Genomic DNA, 20689 nt, shown 5'->3' on the forward strand with positions numbered 1-20689 from the left:
TCTGAAAAAGGGAATAACCCTCTAAATTAACTGCTCAGTCATGAGTTTCACCCCACCATGTTTCAGTAATGCCCATGATATCATACAGCTCTCTTGCAGCTATTAATTCAAGCTCCCCCATTTTATCTGTCAGGCTTCTTGCATTAGCACGCAAGCATTTAAGGTTTTTTTCAGCCTGTACTATTATCTTATCTGCTTCTTCCTTTCTGCGCCAACTTGTTTTAGTCTTTAGAAGTTTTCTAGTATTATCTGTATGTACAGTACTATAGGTGTCTCACTGCTTGTCAAACTTGCACTTGCCCCATTCTACCTCCATAACCCATTGTTTCCTCTTCTATTCTATTCAGTTTGTAATCTGTTTCATTCCCCTCCCAGGTTTGGAGAGAAGAAGCCACCACAAGCAACTGTTCCCTGGCAACACAGATTTGAGGGCTTGTAATGTACTTAGCTTTACTTGAACGATGATCTGTTCAGTCTTTAGTTGATGCACTTGCTGCTTTTGCTTCTTGCAGAGTGGTCTGCTGCATAAACGGCGATGTTTTCTGGCAATTGAATAAAATACTTTCCAGCAATACTGTCTCTCACAGCGCTCCGGTCACTCCGCACATAGAACGGGCAATTTACGCAATTCCTGGGGCAGGTGCAGGTGCACACGCTCGATGTAATGAGCTCCCAGTGGATTCCTGGCTTATCTCCCAGTGATGCGTGATCTTACTCCGATGATCGCAGTTCACAGGACAATTGCAATCCCTTTGCCGGTATTGCGCAGGCACTTTCAAAGTCAGTGCCGAGTTTCTGGAGGAGTACGGTGGCCCACAGGAGTCAACCTAATGCGTTTCGTGAATCTCGCTTCGTCAGAGGTAAGTATGTGCGGAGTGACCGGAGCGCTGAGAGAGACAGTATTGCTGGAAAGCATTTTATTCGCTTGCCCGAAAACATCGCAGTTTATGCAGCAGAACACTCAGCAGAATCAAAAGCAGCAAGTGCATCAACAAAAGACTGAACAGATCATCGTTCAAGTAAAGCTAAATACATTACAAGTCCTCAAATTTGTGTTGCCAGGGAACAGTTGTAGTGGTTGCTTCTTCTCTCCAAACCTGCCCAGCCCATGCGCCATAAATGTCCATATTTTCATCCTAGTCTCATAAGAGGACCGCACTACAAAAGATAGCATTGCATAGTTACATTTTAAAAGAAACCGTTAAACATTCAGAGAATGGCAGCCATCTAGGACATTTGGTCGTGGCTGATTCGCAGTGAGTAAGTCATCACCACTCACCTCGCCGCAGGGACATCTTGGTGCCAGCTGTTTCACCGCTAAGGTAAGTCCCCAACCTTACCCTAAAACTGTAAGGAATCGGGGAACACGTCCTCCGTCGTGTGTTCCCTCCTTACCTGCTGCTACTGAGCGCTTCCCCGCTCTGGATACAGAGCGCGCGTGCACCCACAGCTCTTCACGCTGTGCCACGGAGCTTAGCTCCGCTCTCGGTCATGTCACGCGTCGGTCACGTGCACGTGACGTCGTGCACCGCTCCCCAGCTGTGTGGCAAGTACCATTAGGCCCACTTGTCTCCTGCAGCCTATCCTTGCCTCCGCCGAGGCCGTGCCTCCGCTCTGCCTCCCTTGCTACTGGTTCCTGTCTGTTACTTAAGGCTCTCTCTGCCCTTCCTGCTTTACTGAGCATAACCATTGTAGCCTTGTGTTCCCTGCGTTTGCTGTGCCTTGCCTTGTTCCTGTGTGTTCCTTGTTTGACTTCTCGTATACCGACCCAGCATGACTTTGGACCCTCTCTGGCCAAAGACCCTGGCTTGACTATTGGACTCTCTCTGGAATTCGACCTCGGCATACTCCTGACTACCCGCACCTCTCCAACCCCTGACCACGGCTCAACGGACATCGACCATCCCACTGGCTCCGCCCTTGTACTTCGGCAAGTATACCGACCAACCCGACTTCTCCAACCCAGACCCGGTTACGCTGACTATCCACCCTCCAGGCGTGCCTCCGCTGCTGTGGGTGCCTACTATAGTTCTTTCCCACCTAAGTACCGGGGTACCGCCTTGTTCGTGGTGTGCGCAAGTGTTACAAAAAAAAACCTAATCTCAACCCCTAATACCAATGCTACTCCCTACCCCCGAAGCCCCTTAACTTACCTTATTGCAGAAATGACCGGGCGCTGAGTGTCCGGTGGCTGAGTGATCAGCGGCCCGAGCAGCTGCAGCCAAATGTCTGATTCCGGGAGGGAAACCTGCAGATGTCTAGTCAACAGCATTAAGTGTGATACTGTCACATAGCATGGTGGTTGTAGCGCTTACCATACTGTAGGTGTTGCACCCATATAAGCAAAACAAAAAGCACAGGCTTACAATTTCAGAATATTAGTACTGTGTGAGTGTGAGTACAAGTACCAGTGTTTAATAGTGAATTTGTGCACGGATTCTTTCATATCTTCACTGAAAGAAAGGATATATAATGTGTATTTCGGTGTAGGTCAACAGAGAATGAAAAGATACTTTCTAACGATTGTAACAACTTTTGAATTGTGCAGGTAACAATTTATCACTGGGATCTGCCGCAAGCTTTGCAAAACATTGGGGGCTGGGAGAATAAAACTATTGTGCAAAGATTTAAAGAGTATGCTGACTTTCTCTTCAAAAGACTGGGAGACAAGGTGAAGTTCTGGATAACTTTCAATGAACCGTATATCATTGCCAACCTTGGGTATGGCTATGGTGCAATGGCACCAGGTAAGGACATTATTCTAGCATTATATTAATCCTGTAGTTTTTCAACAGGTGTTCCTAGGAACCCTTGGATTACCCGGGATCCCCTAAAGGGTTCTGTGCAATTTTCAAGTCACTTGTAAATTGTACCAAATACAGAAGAATTTACAATGCATCTTATCTCTATTTGATACACACTATTAGAGAGGGTTGGGGTTCCTTACAATGTGTCTGATCTCAGACGCGTTATTACAGAGGGTTGGGGTTCCTTACAATGCATCTGATTTCAGACGCGCTATTAGAGAGGATTGGGGTTCCTTACAATGCATCAGATCTCAGACGCGCTATTAGAGAGGATTGGGGTTCCTTACAATGCATCAGATCTCAGACGCGCTATTAGAGTGTGTGGAATAAACCGACTGCAAGCTCCAGGATAATACTGCTGGTATGATATATATGTATATATAAAATTCATTAATGCACAAGCAAGGAATAAAGGGTAATAGGCACCATATATATGAGGTATAATGGGATAACCAACAGGGTAAGTGTCCGCAATACTAGACCAAATGAGTCTTAAAATGAACATTGAAATCTCCCTGGCAAGTCAGCTGTAGTGTCACTATAAACCCATATGCAGTAGTATAACCGGTGTGGAGTAGGCAAAAGTACTCACTATTGTTCACCGTTCCCTGTTCCTCATGGCCAAGCAAAAATACCGAAGAACCTCTGCATCCCTTGGCGGCGTCTCTCCGATCCATGTATATCCATAATCTCCGATCCACATATATCCAGAATTTGAAAAAAGATCAGAAGAACAGACCATCCTTGAAAGAGCAGAACTCACCAGCCAATTAGAGAGGGTTGGAGTTCCCTAGAATTTCACAATATAATTATAGGGTTCCTTAACCCAAAAAAACACTGTACTGTATTAACCATTTCCCTGGCGGAATGGCCTAGAAGACACAGAGCCGAGCACTTATGGCTCTGCAGTGTATGCAGGATTGTACATACTATGCTACAATTATTAATGAGTTACTGCCCACAGAGTAAACAATGTCATTTCGGTACCCGAGGTACAGGGAAGTAAAAATGACTTGTACAAAGGCATATGTAGCTAGTATTGGTTTCCCACTCCCAAGACAGTGACTTTACCACAAAATCACTGTCTCCCATAATTATGATGAGTTCTTTTACTCAACAGATTCACAGCAGCTAACTAGTTGGTAACCTGGGCTCTAAAACAGACATTGCTTTAACCTCTTCACGAGTTATTGTGTTTCCATATCATTTGCTTTTGTTTCCTTTAAGGAATCGATTCAAGACCTGGGCGGGCACCCTACGTAGTGGGGCATAATATAATAAAGGCTCACGCGGAAGCCTGGCACCTCTACAACGACACCTACAGAGCAAAGCAAGGGGGCGTCATCTCTATTACCATCAACTCAGACTGGGCAGAGCCAAGGAATCCCTATAAGCAGGAGGATGTTGATGCAGCAAGAAGATATATGATGGTATGACGTGTGAAGATCTAACCCCGTATTCATTATGGGGATATCGGGGGGCAGACTGATGGAAAGCTTTCTTATTAAATGGGGTGCTGCATTTTAATCAATGAAAACATTCTAGCATACTTATTCTAATGGTAACGTGTGCATGCACATGTATGTAATAGAGAAGCTATGTCAGTGATATTCTCTGACACGGAGAAAGATTGTTGAGTTTAGCTTACTTAGATTGTAAGTTCTTCGGGGCAGGGGCTCCTTTTTCTAATGTCTGCTTTTCGGTAGGAAGCGCTATTATGTCACGTGTATTACTGCGGTGAAGCGAAATGAACATGGATCGTGCTATATAAATAAAGATATACATACATACAATATGGGCAAAGGTGGGAGGTGTTCGATGTGTTCAGTAATGGTTTATTTAGTATTATCTAGTCAATAGATAGGGGTGGCCAACTCCAGTCCTCATGGGCCACCAACAGGTCAGGTTTTCAGGATATCCCTGCTTCAGCACAGGTGGCTCAATCATTATGATTGAGCCACCTGTGCTGAAGCAGTCCTTGACTGAGCGACTGAATGAGCCACCTGTGCTAAAGCTGGGATATCCTGAAAGCCTGACCTGTTGCCGCCCTTAAGGACTGGAGTTGGACACCCCCTGCTCTATGGTTAGGTAGAATGTCTCCTTAATACTCTTATTACACAGAAAGATAGAATCGCTTTATGATGTCAATGAAAAGGGAAATCAGCACAGGAAATGCAAACGCCTTCATCACTCCCAGAAACCCCAGCAATGTATTGCAGAATGCAGCCTGAACATATCACACGCACCCGGCCGATCCAAGAACACATCCCCACTATTGTAATTGAGAATCCTTTTCTCTGATAAATAAGGGGCTGGGTTACACACTTTTTGCCCCAGTTTTGCAGCCGGGAGACTGTGCTAAACAGATGCCTATATATCTACATAATATTGCATAGTGGACAATACCAGCTACTGTTTTTTTTTTTTACTGAATATCTATTTATTTCCCCTTTGGTTCATGTTAAAAAAAATGAATAATGGCTTTTGTTCAGTGATTTCTTCTTTGGGAGCACTCTGATTTATTTATATATATTTATATATATAATGTATGTATTTCTCTTTTGTTTGCCTAGTTTTTCGGTGGTTGGTTTGCACATCCTATTTTTAATAATGGCGATTATAACGAGATCATGAAATCCACGATACGGGAGAGAAGTCTCGATCAAGGGCTGGTGACCTCCCGGTAAGAACTGATACCAATCAGATTTTATTAGGAAAAGTTTGGACCACTACTAGAATAATGTGTGTGTGTATGTGTGTGTGGTGTGTCTCAGTTTTTCCATGGAAACTATTTTACTGCTATATTTTACTGTTACTGCTCGCTGACCCTTAAACAGCCGGTCAGTAAGACTATTCACATTCTGTGCAAGGTAAATGAGTAGAGAGTGGCACACCCGTATTGAATAAAATAATATCACAACTTGACAACGTTTCGGTTTTCCGGCACACCTCCATCAGGACTTCAAGAACAGTGAACAAAAATGGAGTTTATTACAAACAGGGTCTTGAGGACTGAAGTTGGCCTCCCCTGCAGTAGGGTATAAATCCCCATTTCTACGTTTCGCACTCTCTGTGCCGCTATGTTTATTTTGTATGATCGACACCATCACGACTCTAATGAAATAAAGATGCAAAATGAAGAGTACGAGTCAAGAAAATCAAAGAACACGCGTGTACATTTAAAGAGTCTGAATTATGATTAAGTTGCATCAGTGAACTGACTTTAGCATCGAATATTAGGACACAGGATACACCTGTTATTACGGAAACACATGAAACGTATAATTATGAATATTCTATGCAAACCTGAGCGCTACGAGTAAGTCTCAAGTTACAAGTAGGAGAGTTACTCACCCGGCTGCATTTTCCAACTCCTGTCAGAATTAGAATTGCTTTTAATTATTGGTATCAAAGTAAAAATTTCTCAAATATCTAAGTAATTTACACAGTATCTTCCCAGTTCTTTGACCTGGAAATGATGGTTTAAACATTTTGTTTAAAGATAAAGGTCATGTGTTAACTAAACAGAAATGATTCAATATTTAAAGCACAATATGGTAACATGTATATTGTGATACACTATAGACTCCCAGAGTTCACAGAGAGTGAGAAGAGGAGAATTAAAGGGACATACGACTACTTTGGCTTGAATCACTACACCAGCATACTAACATCTCCCCTGAACTTTCCACAATCTGAGCAGTCCTACGATGCAGACAGGTGAGCATTACAAACACTATTACCCCCTAGTAATTTGCACATTTAAAAAAAAGTTTTTCATTGCTGGCAGTGGCGGATTTAGAAAACTTCGCCCTTAAGCACTTACCTGGTGCCGTGCTCCTCCTTCAGGCCGCACCTTCTTCTTCAGCATCAAATGGCACTGCGACATTACATGGCATTGCAGTAGCAACGTAACGCCATGTAACATCGCAGTATCATTTGACGCTGAAGGAGGAGCGTGGCACGAAGGATAAGGTAAGAACTTTACAGAGGCCCTACCCTCTCCCCCGGTAATCAGTGGGGAAGACGGCGGGGCTTCTGTATATGGGGGTAAAAGGGAAATCTGTCGCCCTAGGCCCGGGTCTAATGGGAAATCTGCCACTGATTGCTGGGGTTAAGACAAGAGACCGGGAAAGGGAAATACATTATTTAAAAAAGGTAAAACAATGACATATTTGAGAAGTGAAGAGAGAAAATGGGGGGTTTGGGATATTTAAGTAAAATCGCTTATAGTTTGGTATTGTGCATTATTTTACTCTTGGGTACTTCCAACAATCACAAAATATTTAAAACCCAAACACACGTTTCACTGTTTTATATGCTAGTGCCAGTGACCAGCCTATGAATGGGCCTAAAACGTTCCCCAGCACAGGGAAGCGACCTTTACAGCATATTAAGTAGGAGCCTCAGGGTTGACTTGCAATGCATTGCAACGCCAGGAAAACTGAGAGAAGATATATACATACACACACACACACACACACACACACACACACACACACACACACACACACACACACACACACACGCAATGTGGCAGGCATAAGCTGGTCCATGTTAAAATGGATAAGAAGTAAAGAGTGACACAGTGCTCATTTGCATATCATTACCCAGAATCCCGGGCTGCAGTGGGAGCACTGTTAGCTAAAGATAATAGGGAAACACACACACATACTCTCTCACTATGAAAATCTAGGACACTAATACTTTGCGTAAATCAATGTTATAGAGGAGTCACTTTAACGAGTGACCGAAGCTGGCTTGGATCCGGTTCCTTTTGGTTGAAGGTGACACCTTTTGGCTTCAGAAGACTATTAAATTGGATAAAGGAAGAGTTCAACAACCCCCCTATTTATGTGACAGAGAACGGCATTTCTGAACGCGGCACTGATCTAAATGATACCTGGAGAGTACAGTACTACAAGGGTTATGTCAATGAGGCCTTGAAAGGTAAGAGCCATTACAAGCCATCAACTGCATAAGAAACTCAAACCATTGCTGGACACCCCACAGGTGTTATTAAAGTGGCAATCCATGCCAGCGGATATATATATATATATATATTATATATATATATATATATATATATATATATATATATATATATATATATATATATATATATATAAATATATGTGCCAATAAAATATTAATATTATTATTAATAAATATTAAATTATTGATACAAGTGATTGAGTTCATATAAATTATTCAAAAGTGATTGTTAATGTGAAGGTGACTATCAATGTGAATAATTAATTAAATCTGTGATAGTAAATATAAGAACATACAGTGACATACAACAAAAACACACAGGAAAAACCAGTCCCTAATCAATGTCCAATGGTATCTCAGATGTTGTACAAACGCTTCTAGTAGAGGGGTATTAGGCAGCTTTCAAGGGGATGAATCACATCCACGGGTAGACCTAAAAGGGGGAGAGAAAAGAAAGCGCGTGCCCCATAGCGAGCGTAAAAGTAAACATTTAATATGGGGGAAGTTGAGGGGGGGTGGGGTGGAAGGGGAAACAAGCTCACTGACAAGGATAGGTTAAAAAAATGGGCATTTGTGAATACAAATATCACCGCCAGCAAGATGGATCCGCAATTGAAGTCCTCCCAGGTATCTCACAGCGTGAGAGGGACAGCAGTCAGCTGGAAGCCTGGATCACTTCAGACGCAAAGCCGGAATCTCCCAGCCCTGCTCCAGAAGAAACTTTATATTTCCCGGCCTCAGCTATGCTCCGAGCGCGGTCCGGCCAGATCGCGCTCCTGCGTGATGACGTAGTTATGGAAAGAAACAAAACTCGGTTTGATAACTAAATGTTTGCAAGTGATGCAGCGACCCCTGCCACACCTGTGATTACCGATATGGTGATGCAGCGACCCCTGCCACACCTGTGATTACCGATATGGTGATGCAGCGACCCCTGCCACACCTGTGATTACCGATATGGTGATGCAGCGACCCCTGCCACACCTGTGATTACCGATATGGTTCAGAGAGGTGGCACCGGCCAGTGCAGCAACATGTCTAATTTTACTGGGAGCCAGGATTCCCTTAATGTTCCCAGCTTTCCTTATGACAATCAATCTTTCAGGTCTATTCCGAAAATTCTTAATAGACACTGGAACATATTGAAATGTGACCCACATCTAGGACCTATACTTCCAGAGACGGCTTCTATCATTTATCGGAAAGCTAGGAACATTAAGGGAATCCTGGCTCCCAGTAAAAAATATATAGAGAGATGCCTACCTCCGAATTAGGTGCCTGTAGCGGCTCTCCTTGGCTGCCAGGGTTCACAAATTGTCCGCTGTTGAACGTTTTCACGTCCTGCGGGCCGATAGGAAACTGTGACGTTATCAGTGCGGCTTCGTATTGGCACACGTGACGCGGGAGCTTTAAACTTGAAAGCACTGCTTGCTGAGCCGGAGCAGCTACTGTCACCTACTTTAGAGGTATCTCCGGAGGTAGGGGGTCCCGGGAGCTGAAATTAACGGGGTTCAGCTACGGAGACCCCCTGCTTCAATGCTATATATAAAAAAAATGAAAAACAATGACATTTTAGATTGCTCCTAATTCATAAAAAAATGTATTCCTGAATAAAGGCAGAGACCTGATATTATGACGCAAGTTTATTCTCATAAACCTAAAACTAGCATTATTTATTCCTGCTGGTTTTTTCTACGCTGAGCAGATCATGATAAAAGAAACCGTTTCATTTTCATTCTTCAAGCAGGTAAAATAGCGCTTTATTGTTTTGTAATGCAGCTGTCAAGTATGACGGCGTCGACCTCCGGGGATACACAGCTTGGAGTCTAATGGATAACTTTGAATGGGCAGCAGGATTTGTTGAAAGGTTCGGTTTGTATTACATCAACTACACAGACCCAGCTCTGTCGCGCATCCCTAAGGAGTCAACAAAGTATTACAGAACACTCATTCAATGCAATGGTTTCCCAGACACAAGCAATGGATCACACCCCTGTCTCCAGCCAGAGCCAGAAGGTATGTATGTATGTATGTCTTTATTTATATAGCGCCATTAATGTACATAGCACTTCACAGTGATACACGTGACAATCATATAAATAACAAATAATACAAATAACACATAATGGGAATAAGTGCTTTAGACATAAAAGTGACATTTAGGAAGAGGAGTCCCTGCCCCGGAGTGCTTACCTACCTAATTGGTAGGTAGGAAGAACGTGCAGAGACAGTAGAAGTGTATTCTGGTAATTGTGTCTGCAAGGGGCCAAGGTTTATGTATGAGGTGTAAAGTATTAGCCACGGTGCTACTCATATGCATCGTTAAGCAGGTGTGTTTTAAGGTGGGTCTTAAAGGTGGATAGAGAGGGTGCTAGTCGGATATTGAGGGGAAGGGAATTCCAGAGGTGCGGATGGTGTATAGCAAGAAATTAGGGCTGAGCTGCAAGGAGGGGCAGAAGAGCGTAACGCTTTAAAAGTGAGGAGGAGAATTGAGCGTGTGATATGGGATTTGATAGAAAGCCAGGAGAGGGATTTCAGCAGGGGAGACACAGAGACAGATTTAGGAAAGAGTAGAGAGATTCTGGCAGCAGCGTTTAGGATAGATTGTAGGGGAGACAGGTGAGAGACAGGAAGGCCGGACAGCAGGAGGTTACAGTAATCGACACGGGAGAGAATGAGAGCCTGAGTCAGAGTTTTAGCAGTCGAGCAACAGAGGAAAGGGCGTATCTTTGTAATATTGCAGAGGAAAAAACAACAGGTTTTAGCTACATTTTGAAAGTGAGAGGAGTATGTGAGAGAGGAGTCGAGTGAGACCCCTAGGCAGTGTTCTTGTGCTTCTGGGTGTATGCAGTGGTGGGATTCAGAAATGTTAGCAACTGTTTTTCTCTCACCTTACCGCCCTTTCATAGAGAAAAATAAATCAGCATAGTAATATAAGATAAATGACTGCAATTTTTTTCTCCGTCTCCCAATCCTCTCATCATCCCACCTCAGCTCTCCCCCTCATCATCCTCATATTTCCCCCATTCCCCCTTATCATTCTCAGATCTCCCCAGTCCTCCTCATCATCCTCAGGTCTCCCCCAGTCCCCCTCATCATCCTCAGATCTCCCCCAGACCCCCTTAGATCTCCCCCAGTCCCCTTCAGCATCCTCAGATCTCCCCCCGTACCCCTTATCATCAGATCTCCCCCAGTCCCCTCAAGATCCTCAGATCTCCCCCAGTTCCCCTCATCATCCTCAGATCTCCCCCAGTCCCCCTCATCATCATCAGATCTCCCCCAGTCCCCCTCAGCATCCTCAGATCTCCCCCAGTCCCCATCAGATCTACCTGGGAGACACAGGCACGGGGAGATTGTATGCGACAGCAGCAGCCCTCGGCTTAAAGAATTTGCCGGTAGAAGAATCACTTGAGGCAGAGCAGGACAGGACGAGGTGAGGAGCGCGCTCTAGAAGCAGATACTGGAAGTTCCGGGTCAGACTGCTAGATGGTGCTCCTCCCCTGCATCCTGCTCTGCCTCAAGTGATCCTTCTACCAGCTAATTCTTTAACGCCGGGGGCCTGCCACCCCATACCATCTCCCCCCGCCTATTGCGATCCCGGAACGTGAATTAAGGGCTGGTTCGGCGAACTAGGGAAATTCTAGGAACAAGTTCACACGAGCCGGTGCGAAAGAGCTGAATCCCACCATTGGGTGTATGATAGTACTTCCAATATTAATGTGGAAGGCGGTAGTAGTGCCAGGTTTGGGAGGAAATATGAGGAGCTCTGTTTTTGACATGTTGAGTTTAAGTCGGCGGAGGGTCAACCAGGATGATATAGCAGAGAGACATTCAGAAACTTTGGTAAGACAAAAGGAGAGAATGGACAGGACTGGGAGGCACAGATTTGTGTCCTATTTTACCAGGCATGCAGCAAAAGTCAGTTTTAACAATGGCAGCCGTCTGTGAACATGATTCTTTTATTTTATTTTTACGAGTCTGCTTTTGTGGCATAGCTTCTCTGAGCAGGTATCCATGTTGATATGTTTCAGTATACAGCAGTCGTTGTTTCTATTAGAAGTTGAACAGTGTGAATATCCAGCAAAAGCTGTTCAATGGCCACATGACCAGGTCTTCCTTAAAGGGCACAACATGGGCTTAGTATACAAAAGTAACATTGACATTTCCAGATCAGATGTCAATCTGACGGCCAGCAGGACAGAGTAAAATGTGCTTGTTTCTCCAAGTTGGTACTCAGATCTTTTTGGTCTAGAAATAAAAAAATAAGTGTGCATCTAGGGCAGCAACTTCACTGCATATCGAATAAGGGCCAAAGAGATGCTGCATTTATTTATTTTCTTCCGCATTTCTCAGTTGACAGTATTGACCAGGGGTGGGCAACTCCAGTCCTCAAGGGCCACCAACAAGTCAGGTTTCAGGATATCCCTGCTTCAGCACAGGTGGCTGTCTTCTATTGAGCCACCTGTGCTGATCCAGGGATATCCTGAAAACCTGCCCTTTTGATTGTACTTGAGGACTGAAGCTTACCCCTGGTCTTGACAGTGGAAGTCAGATGCATCCATTTAATCCCAGTGGGTCGATAACTATATGTTCACTGGACTGCAACTGATGTATGCGGTGAAAACTGTAATAAACATTATAATTTTCCTAACCATCGTGTTCTTTTACCCCCCCCCAGTAGGTACAACTGTGACTACAACCACTCGTGTAGATCCCACCACAGAGGATAATCAAAGTGGAACAGTGGACTTTCTTGGATTACAAATATCTACGTCAGACGCAAAGACCGCTTTGTACGTGCTGTTTTCACTGTTGCTGGCGTCCGTTTTAGGCATTATCTTGTTTTCCTTTATGTACAGGAAGATATTAAAAAAAACTAAAGGAACGATAACGGCCATGTAAGAGATAGCACACTATGGGCCATGCACAAACCACCTTAAGAGGTAAAATAATCAGCATCGTAACACACAGAAAAAGAGAAAAACAAGAGAATAAATAGTCTAAACGACAGCATCAGGGAAAACGAGGAAAGGTTCCAACAAAACCTAAGAGACACAACCAGAGATAAAATAGACAAGGACAGAACTGAACTAAAGAATATATTAATTGAGGACATTGAGAAAGCAATGCGCTGGGCTAACCAGATCTTTTACGAGAAAGGTAACAACAAAGCAGACAGGTATCTCGCAGCTAAACTTCATAATAAAACAACCAGTCTAAATATATACAGCATAAAGAACAAGCAGGATGAGCTGACATATAACCCAGCCAAAATTAACGAAGAATTTGTGACATACTACAGTAGTCTATACAATCTGGCGAAACCAGCCCAGAACAACGAAGATCTAGAAACAGAATAGACGAATATATAAAAACAACTAGATTACCTAATTTAGACGACCTTGAGGCCAACCAGCTAGTCGCTCCAATAACGGCAGAGGAAGTACCCGAAACCATTAAATCCCTTAAAAATTCCAACGCCCCAGGAACGGACGGGTTCTCCAATCTCTATTTGAAAAAGTTTGAAGCAACACTGAAACCATACCTAGATAGGTGGTTTAACAAAATCCTGAAAGGCGAAGGCCTCCCGAACGAACAATTGGAAGCCTCTATTGTAGTAATTCCAAAAGAAGGGAAAGACCCCGCGCTCTGCCCCAGCTACAGACCCATCTCCCAGATAAACACAGACATAAAACTATTCGCAAAAATTCTGGCGCCCCAACTGAACAGGGTATTAGGAAATGCAGTAAGAAAAACAGGAGCAGAGCCGAAATCCAAACTGAATAAAGTATTCCAGGGCAACTCCGATTTTCAAATGAAAAATGTATTACAAACACACTCCCTATATATCTGGGACAAAAGCTGCAAATATAAGCAGGTCTCGTCCATTCCCTCGCCACTGACTCTGACCAGATCCAATCTTGATTTCCCCCCAACATACCACTCAAATGTTTGTCTAAAAAGGACTGTGCTCTATAGGAGACATGCTAAAAGAAGGCAACATTTTGACATTCCCTGAATTAAAAGAGGAATACGGAATCCTGAACACACAAATATTCTAATATATGCAGCTTAAGCACTATGTGTCCTCGCTACAATCGAGAGATGTTTGGAATAGATCCCATACCACTTTCGAGAATTTGTACCAATGAGGTGCATACAACAAAGGGACAATTGCCCAATTTTATCAGATCCTCAATTTAGGGGACAAACAATAAAATATATATCAGACTGGAAAGGGATATAGGCAGACCCCTAGAAGACAAGAACTGGGAAGATATTTATGAAAGAGTAGCCAGAGCCTCTTGATGCTCAGCAGTTAGAGAAACTAACCTAAAAATTCTGCACAGGTGGTAATACACACCTACACGCCTACACTCCCACTAACTTCCCCCATGTGCTGGCGCAACTGCAGCAAACTGGGCACGTTCAAGCATATATGGTGGTCCAAGATAATCCTTTTCTGGGGAAAGATCAGAAGACTAATAAAAGGGGTACTGGGCCTAGACCTACCATGGGGCATGGAAACCGTGCTTCTTTTAAAACTGATAGAAGGCATGGAGAGAAATATGGACCACCTTATAACACAAATCCTCTCGGTAGCCAAGGCAGCGGTCGCAAAACATCGGAAACAGAACGACCCTCCACCCATTACAGTAATAAAGCACAAACTGAACCATATAATGACTATGGAGAGACTCACAAGCCTAATACATGATAGGAATTACAGATTTCTGACAACTTGGGACCCCTGGGCGACTTATGAGTGGCAAAATCCAAACTGACCCCTGTTGGGAGACCTGACCCGCACAGACTGAAATATACTAACATGGGTGCATGTAGGTATAAAACTGATTATTTGCTCCCTGCGTGGAGACCAAGTGGATGTAACCCCTCCCAACCCCTTTTGTTTTCTGTATCCCCCCTACCCCTATGATTTGCAAAAATAATAAAATACAAGTTGAAAAAAGAAAAAAACTGAAGGAGGCAGAATTATTTTAGATTAAGGATCTGCATTGTAATATTGTACACGACCATTCTTATGCTTGCAAATACTGCTGTACCTTTTTATTCTGAAACTAAACTGTGTGCATTAAAACAATAAGTACAGTATAGAGGCTTGATCTACATCAGGGTTGAGCAACTCTAGTCCTCAAGGGCCACCAACAGGACAGGCTTTCAGGTTATCCCTGCTTCAGCACAGGTGGCCCAGTCATTGATAACCTGACCTGTTGATGGCCCTTGAGGACTGAACTTGCCCACCCCTGGTCTACACCATGCACATATTATGGATATTTTATTACACTATATGACCCATTGATGATCAGTTTGGGAATGGCTTCTATGAAGGGTGCCATTATTTGTGTGGATTGGAGAGCAAGCAGAGAGTACAAACATGGAGATTGTACTTCTTAGGATGTATGTATCTAGCCTTGATAATAAAAGGGTGTTTTCATCTTTTATTAAACTGAGGGACTATTTCTGGTCTCCACCTTCCTGGAGCTGGGTAACATTAGGACAGTCTGAACACACGTGCAGAGAACCCGAACATGAAGTCAGATACTATACATGGTTCTGGATGTCAGTGTCTCCTTGTTTAAAAAATCATTGTTTGTAAGGTCATTTTAACTTCAAATAAATGTACGTCGAAACTGCATTAATATTGCAATAGAAGGCAAGGCAATAAATTCTAAATTGTTTACTTCAATTAATCTTTTGTCACATCACACCATGAAAAACAACTTCACTATCAGAAAGGCAAGCAACAAATGGCTTTGTAATGCATTGGTCGTTTCTCTGGCAGCGAAGTTTACTTACATACTGTAACTTGTTGTGTTTTATGAAATAGCCTAGCAAACATTAATAAATGAGCACACCAGACACCGACAGTTCGTATGGCGGAGTTATCGAAGTATTAAAAGCATAATTGTAAATATTTTTCTTTGCTATGTTCCTACGTATTTTGCATATTCATGCACCTTGGCACAGCTGGGAATATGAACACAATTCAGACTGTCGTGTGGAACAGTAAATCCTAAAAGAATTAAACTTTACAATTTAACTGAAAGCCCCTGAGGCAATTATCCATAGGGTGACATGGGGCTGGGGATGACCCCTGATTCACCTCGGTCAGAGGAGCTGTAATGTGATTGGTTAATGGGAAGCTGGTGAATTAGGCAGGAAAGGTGGAGATTGGGGCCGGTATCTAAGGATTGGTTGAAGGTGTGTTGCTAGGCAAAGGGTCAAATCATTGGCTGGGTGGTTAGGCAGGGAGGAGTCAAGTTTAGGCGGGAATTTGGGGGTATAAATAAAGGGCAGAGACCAGCTATTTTCACTCACCTGTAAGAAGACTGAATCAAGATTCAGCTGCTCTATCTCCGCAACAAGGAGGCCAATACCGTGTCATGGCAGGTGGAGCTGGAAGCCTCTGCTGCTTTCAGTGACGGGGAAAGCGTTGCAGTCTGGCAGCACAGATAGGCTGCGGGAGTGCATACATTCACCATTGACTCCAGCTGCAGCCTGCCGGTCTGCAATTGCCTGAGCCAGAAGGAAGGCACTAGGGAATCCCTAGCAAGGTGTAAGGTGCTGGAGTCGCAGTGGTGCCTTCCGGGAGCCCGCAACACAAGAGGTCCATGTTGCCGGCAAACACAATGGAACCTTTAATGAACGGGGAGAAGAATGCGGGATTGCCACCGGCATCTGCAAGGAAGAGGTCAGAAATGGCAACAGCACGGAGGGGGGTCGTCAGCAGGAGCAGACAGAAGAAGGTGCGGCACCGCCTGGAAGAGGGGGAGCTGACCTGAGACCTCTGGTCCCACGTAGGAACTTCAGGCTGGAAGGCAGCAGGTCTCAGGAGCAGTTCCTGCATCATATTAATCCCCTGGGTGCCCATTGGGTGAGGTGTGGGGTTCCCTGACTACAGTGTTAGCAAAATTATCAGAGGTAGCAAAAAGGCAACAGCCCCCTACACTAAACTCTCAAGTAACAAATGTGTGGGTTCCCCAAGAGAAAGTGGGTTCAGGGATTTGAGTATATTTGCCTTAGAATCAAGGTGCTGGTCGAGTGCTTCTCTGGCAGCGACTAAAGACTGTTTTAAGGATGCTTTAGCTTGTAAAGCGACACCATTAGGGATGAATTTATCACAAGCAGTAAAAGAGAACTGCTGGACAGGTTAATATATTGATTTACTGTCAATACCTTCCGCAATACATTTTTTTTACATAATGAGAAAAAAAATGGATGATCGGTCGGAGGATAATTGATTGTAGGCATTTTGCATTTATGCTGGTGTAATTGGTGAAAAAACACCACAGAAATGTAGCTGCTTAAACGTGGATATAATTTTAGAAGCATGTAAGAATTTTGGGGGGTTTACGTATGACGTGCAATTCAGACAAGTTATCAGTATGCCCTAAACTAACCCGTGGAACGGAAGTAGATCCGTGGCCAGCCACGATGAAACACCAGCTTAATGCTCCCAAGCAGTCGCCGGCTCCGAGATTTGACGGGTTGTGGCACTTAAAGGTAGTGTGCATGATCTTTAATGAATCTCATTGTAAGTGGCAAAATTCTTACAAGTTTAAAGACGAAAACACAACAGGCGCAGGTAACCACCCCACATTTAGCTGTTTCAAGTGGTTTGGTAACGCCATGCCAAGGTTACATAGCGGAATATATGGGTGTAGGCGAGGATGCCGGTGAAATTGGTAAAGATGTTGCCGTTGTTGGACAAGTACCCAGACCAGCAGAAGGCCACTTTAATTAGGCAAGATTTCACAGCAGGTTTTTTATATTCCTTCAGTAGGTATCCCAAACTGGCATTGGTGACAAACTGGAAGTCCATGAACGAAAACCCTGAGGTAGTGATAATTAGAAAAATAATTCTCATTAGCAAAGTAGCGGGCGCGTTTTCGGTTCTGCCTTTTACACATTTGCGTTTGTCAGCACTGGGTATTGTACCAAAAAAGGAGCCAGGTTCCTTTAGATTGCTATATTCTGCTTTATCCAAAAGGAATTTTTTTAAACCATGGTATAGATGGGGAATTGTTTAAAGCTTCCTATGCATGGTTTGATCAAGCTCTCGAGCTGGTAATGGTGTCACGGTTAGTTTGGGGGTTTCAGAAAAGTATAAAGCATTTAGAGCGTTGCAGAAGGAAGTTGAACAAAGCAGTGGCGGGTTTTGTGAATTCTATTGGGTGTGGTGGTGACATTTCGAAGAAGGTGGTGGTGAAGGCCTGTATAGGAGGGATTTTGTACATTTGTCAGATATTGGGTTAGACAGTTTTACGTGGGAATGCAAGATGGGTTAGAGAAATCTATCTTTTGTACGAAGGCCCAGCCAAATTGAAGGTATTGAATGGCTCAGCGGGGGGTAATTCTGAGCATGGTCTCAGGAATAGTTACATTATTGTAAGGGTAATTGAGGCTCTGGGTGGGAGGAGCCATAGTTATTTATGAAATATGTTTCTCTGGTTGGGAGGCGAGAGGTTAACTTCATTTTTTGGTTGGTTATGATGGTTTAATAAATTGTACTGCGGCCTTATCCACCATCTTATAGTTGTGTCTTGTGTGAGTTATTTCAATTAAGCTAGGTTTAATGTAACAGGTAATGCTGCACCATACAGTTCCCATGATCTATCATGCAGTCATTTGATGTTTGAGCACAGCTGAGGTACTATTTTGCCAACTCGTGATGGATTGCATCCAACTGTCTTATAGGGATCACTGTCTCCCGTCACTGAGTTTGCTGTGAACGAAAATGGGCCTGCATTAATGGTTGTGCTTCATTCAAAAGCCATATACCGAAAATCCTTGTAAGTCTTGCACCATTTGCATATATTGCTGTCAGTGTTTTCCCTGCTGCACTGTAGAATTCAGCAGACGTCTCTTTATGACGCCATAAATTGTTTTTCAGCAGTTTTCTTATCTATACTGTAGCTGATCAAGTTAAATGTTAATTTTATGACCTTGATCATAGCATAAATGACTTCAACAGTTTGCTTTGGGACACAGACTGACCACGATGGGGCCAGCCTGGGGATTACTCCTAATTCTCCTCTGTTTTCCATGCCGAGCGATGGACTGGAAGTCGAATGGAAACTTCATTGCAATTGCCGGACCTTTATCAAGCAATTTAGTGGGTATTTTCAGTGCAGAAAATGCAAGAAATGAAGTGAATTCTGATGAAGACTATGGGTGCCATGACCAGCTTCTACGTAATCTGAAAGACCTGTTCCCTTCTCTCCGCCAGCATGGAGTTACCCATTATAAAGTCAATCTACATTGGACCACACTACTCCCAAAGGGAAACACACAGGCCCCTGATGAGAGAAGCGTGCAATGCTACAGAAAGCTTCTTCAGCGCATAACTGAAGCGGACATTAAACCGGTGGTCATTTTGCAGAGCGGACACCTACATAGCCTCTTGCTTCCTGCTCCCAGTGACCAGACAGGCAGCTCTCCAGCCGATCGCTTTGTGGAATATGCAGACTTTGCCTTTGGGGTTTATGGTGACTTGGTTGATACCTGGATTACCTTCAATGATCTGCCGGACTACATGGGCAAGATGAGTTCTGAAGATCAGCTGTTCTCTCTCCAGGCGCTGCTTCATGCACACGAGAGAGCACACACTTTGTACCATAGCAAATATTCTTCAAAAGGTGAGAGAACCCACATTTTGGAGTGTCTGTAACAGCAGATGTCCTGTGTTTTTATTTAAGGTACTAGTAATGCACATTAGAATAAACAGACATATCGTAGTCTGCATCTTTTAAGAATGTTGTATTGAAACGTTTGCACATATCTGACAGGTGTTTACACACAACAATGGGCAAATAATGTTCTCAAATCAGATTATAGCAAAGAACAAACGTATTGGGTTCTCCAAACATACTGCCACACAGGTAACCAGAAGAATGATTAAGCCCTGCATCTGTTTGTCTTGGTGAATGTTTTGGTGCCAAAGATACAATGTCAAGACCAAAAAAATTACAAACGAGTTGGAGGATTTCATCACTTTCCTTGCGGATGGTTACATACATTAATCACTTGCCATTTAATACATTGCCTTCAGAAGCATCCCGTTGTTGGATAAATGGTAATTTGGTACAGCAGAAAATGTTTGGGTAGCAGCATCCCCTCTGCTCACCATGAAAAAGGTCTCTCTTCTTTTTTTTCCCACCGGGACGTCCTTTTGCTGCTGTATGCAGCAACGCTGCACTTTTATCTTGCATTCTTTAGTTATACTACGGAAATATAGTTTGCTGAAAATTTGACTCAGAGGGAAATTAAATTGGTTGGTGTCGTCCCATGTGCATTAAAACAACAAATGTTGGTTACAGCTAATATTTAAATATTGGGAAAAGAAATAGCTCAGGAGAGATTAAACTAACAGTTTGTCACGACTTCAATTTTTTATTTTTTTCTGCCCCATTTGCTGCTTTAGAAGAAAAGCCTGGAAATTAGCCAGATTCCAGTGCAACTTTCCCGCCTGCTGCTGCACCGAGTACAATGCAACAATAAGACATTTGGCATTTTGAGTGTTCAACATTTTGCTTCTTAATGCATTGCTGCACCATTAGGGTTACATCACTTTGGGCCCTGCACCTTTTGGGGGGCCCCACGTTCCCTCCTCTCCCTCTATCTGTCGGCGCCGGGATCCACCTTCCACCTGATAGGAGAGGGGAGAGCTGGGGAGTCCTCGAACGGCGGAGGACTGCACCATTGCTCACCACTAGGTGGGGGGGGGGGGGAGCGGGAGGGAGTATGTGTGCGCGCATGTGCAGGGGGCCAACTTAGGGCTCAGCCAGGGTAAATGCACGCTCGCTCGCTCTAGAGCGCCGTGACATCATGCACTGAGCAAGCTGGAGCGATTCTTGGCCATTTAA

The 20689-nt window shown here is 43.8% G+C and overlaps 2 protein-coding genes across 9 annotated transcripts in view; both read left to right on the forward strand.

Moving 5' to 3' along the window:
* Positions 1–14762, forward strand: part of LOC142499715 (lactase/phlorizin hydrolase-like) — a 39969-nt gene extending 25207 nt beyond the window's left edge. For 5 of the 7 annotated variants that reach the window (XM_075609504.1, XM_075609501.1, XM_075609502.1 and 2 more), the window contains 7 exons: positions 2549–2747; positions 4035–4237; positions 5381–5490; positions 6393–6527; positions 7537–7757; positions 9582–9818; positions 12481–14762. In XM_075609504.1, coding sequence (XP_075465619.1) covers positions 2549–2747; positions 4035–4237; positions 5381–5490; positions 6393–6527; positions 7537–7757; positions 9582–9818; positions 12481–12704 — 1329 coding nt within the window. In that variant the 3' untranslated portion in view covers positions 12705–14762. The remainder of the gene's footprint in view (positions 1–2548; positions 2748–4034; positions 4238–5380; positions 5491–6392; positions 6528–7536; positions 7758–9581; positions 9819–12480) is intronic. The other 2 variants (XM_075609508.1, XM_075609507.1) reach the window with 1 other exon arrangement.
* Positions 14763–18685: 3923 nt separating this feature from the next.
* The window catches only part of LOC142499713 (lactase/phlorizin hydrolase-like), a 46226-nt gene continuing 44222 nt past the window's right edge, over positions 18686–20689 (forward strand). Inside the window, exon 1 of one of the 2 annotated variants that reach the window (XM_075609499.1) lies at positions 18686–19462. In XM_075609499.1, the coding sequence (XP_075465614.1) occupies positions 18826–19462 (637 nt within the window). In that variant the 5' untranslated portion in view covers positions 18686–18825. The remainder of the gene's footprint in view (positions 19463–20689) is intronic. The other variant, XM_075609498.1, reaches the window with a different exon arrangement.

The sequence above is a fragment of the Ascaphus truei genome, chromosome 7 (genome assembly GCF_040206685.1).
Source record: "Ascaphus truei isolate aAscTru1 chromosome 7, aAscTru1.hap1, whole genome shotgun sequence".
In the NCBI taxonomy this organism is placed as follows: Eukaryota; Metazoa; Chordata; class Amphibia; order Anura; family Ascaphidae; genus Ascaphus; species Ascaphus truei.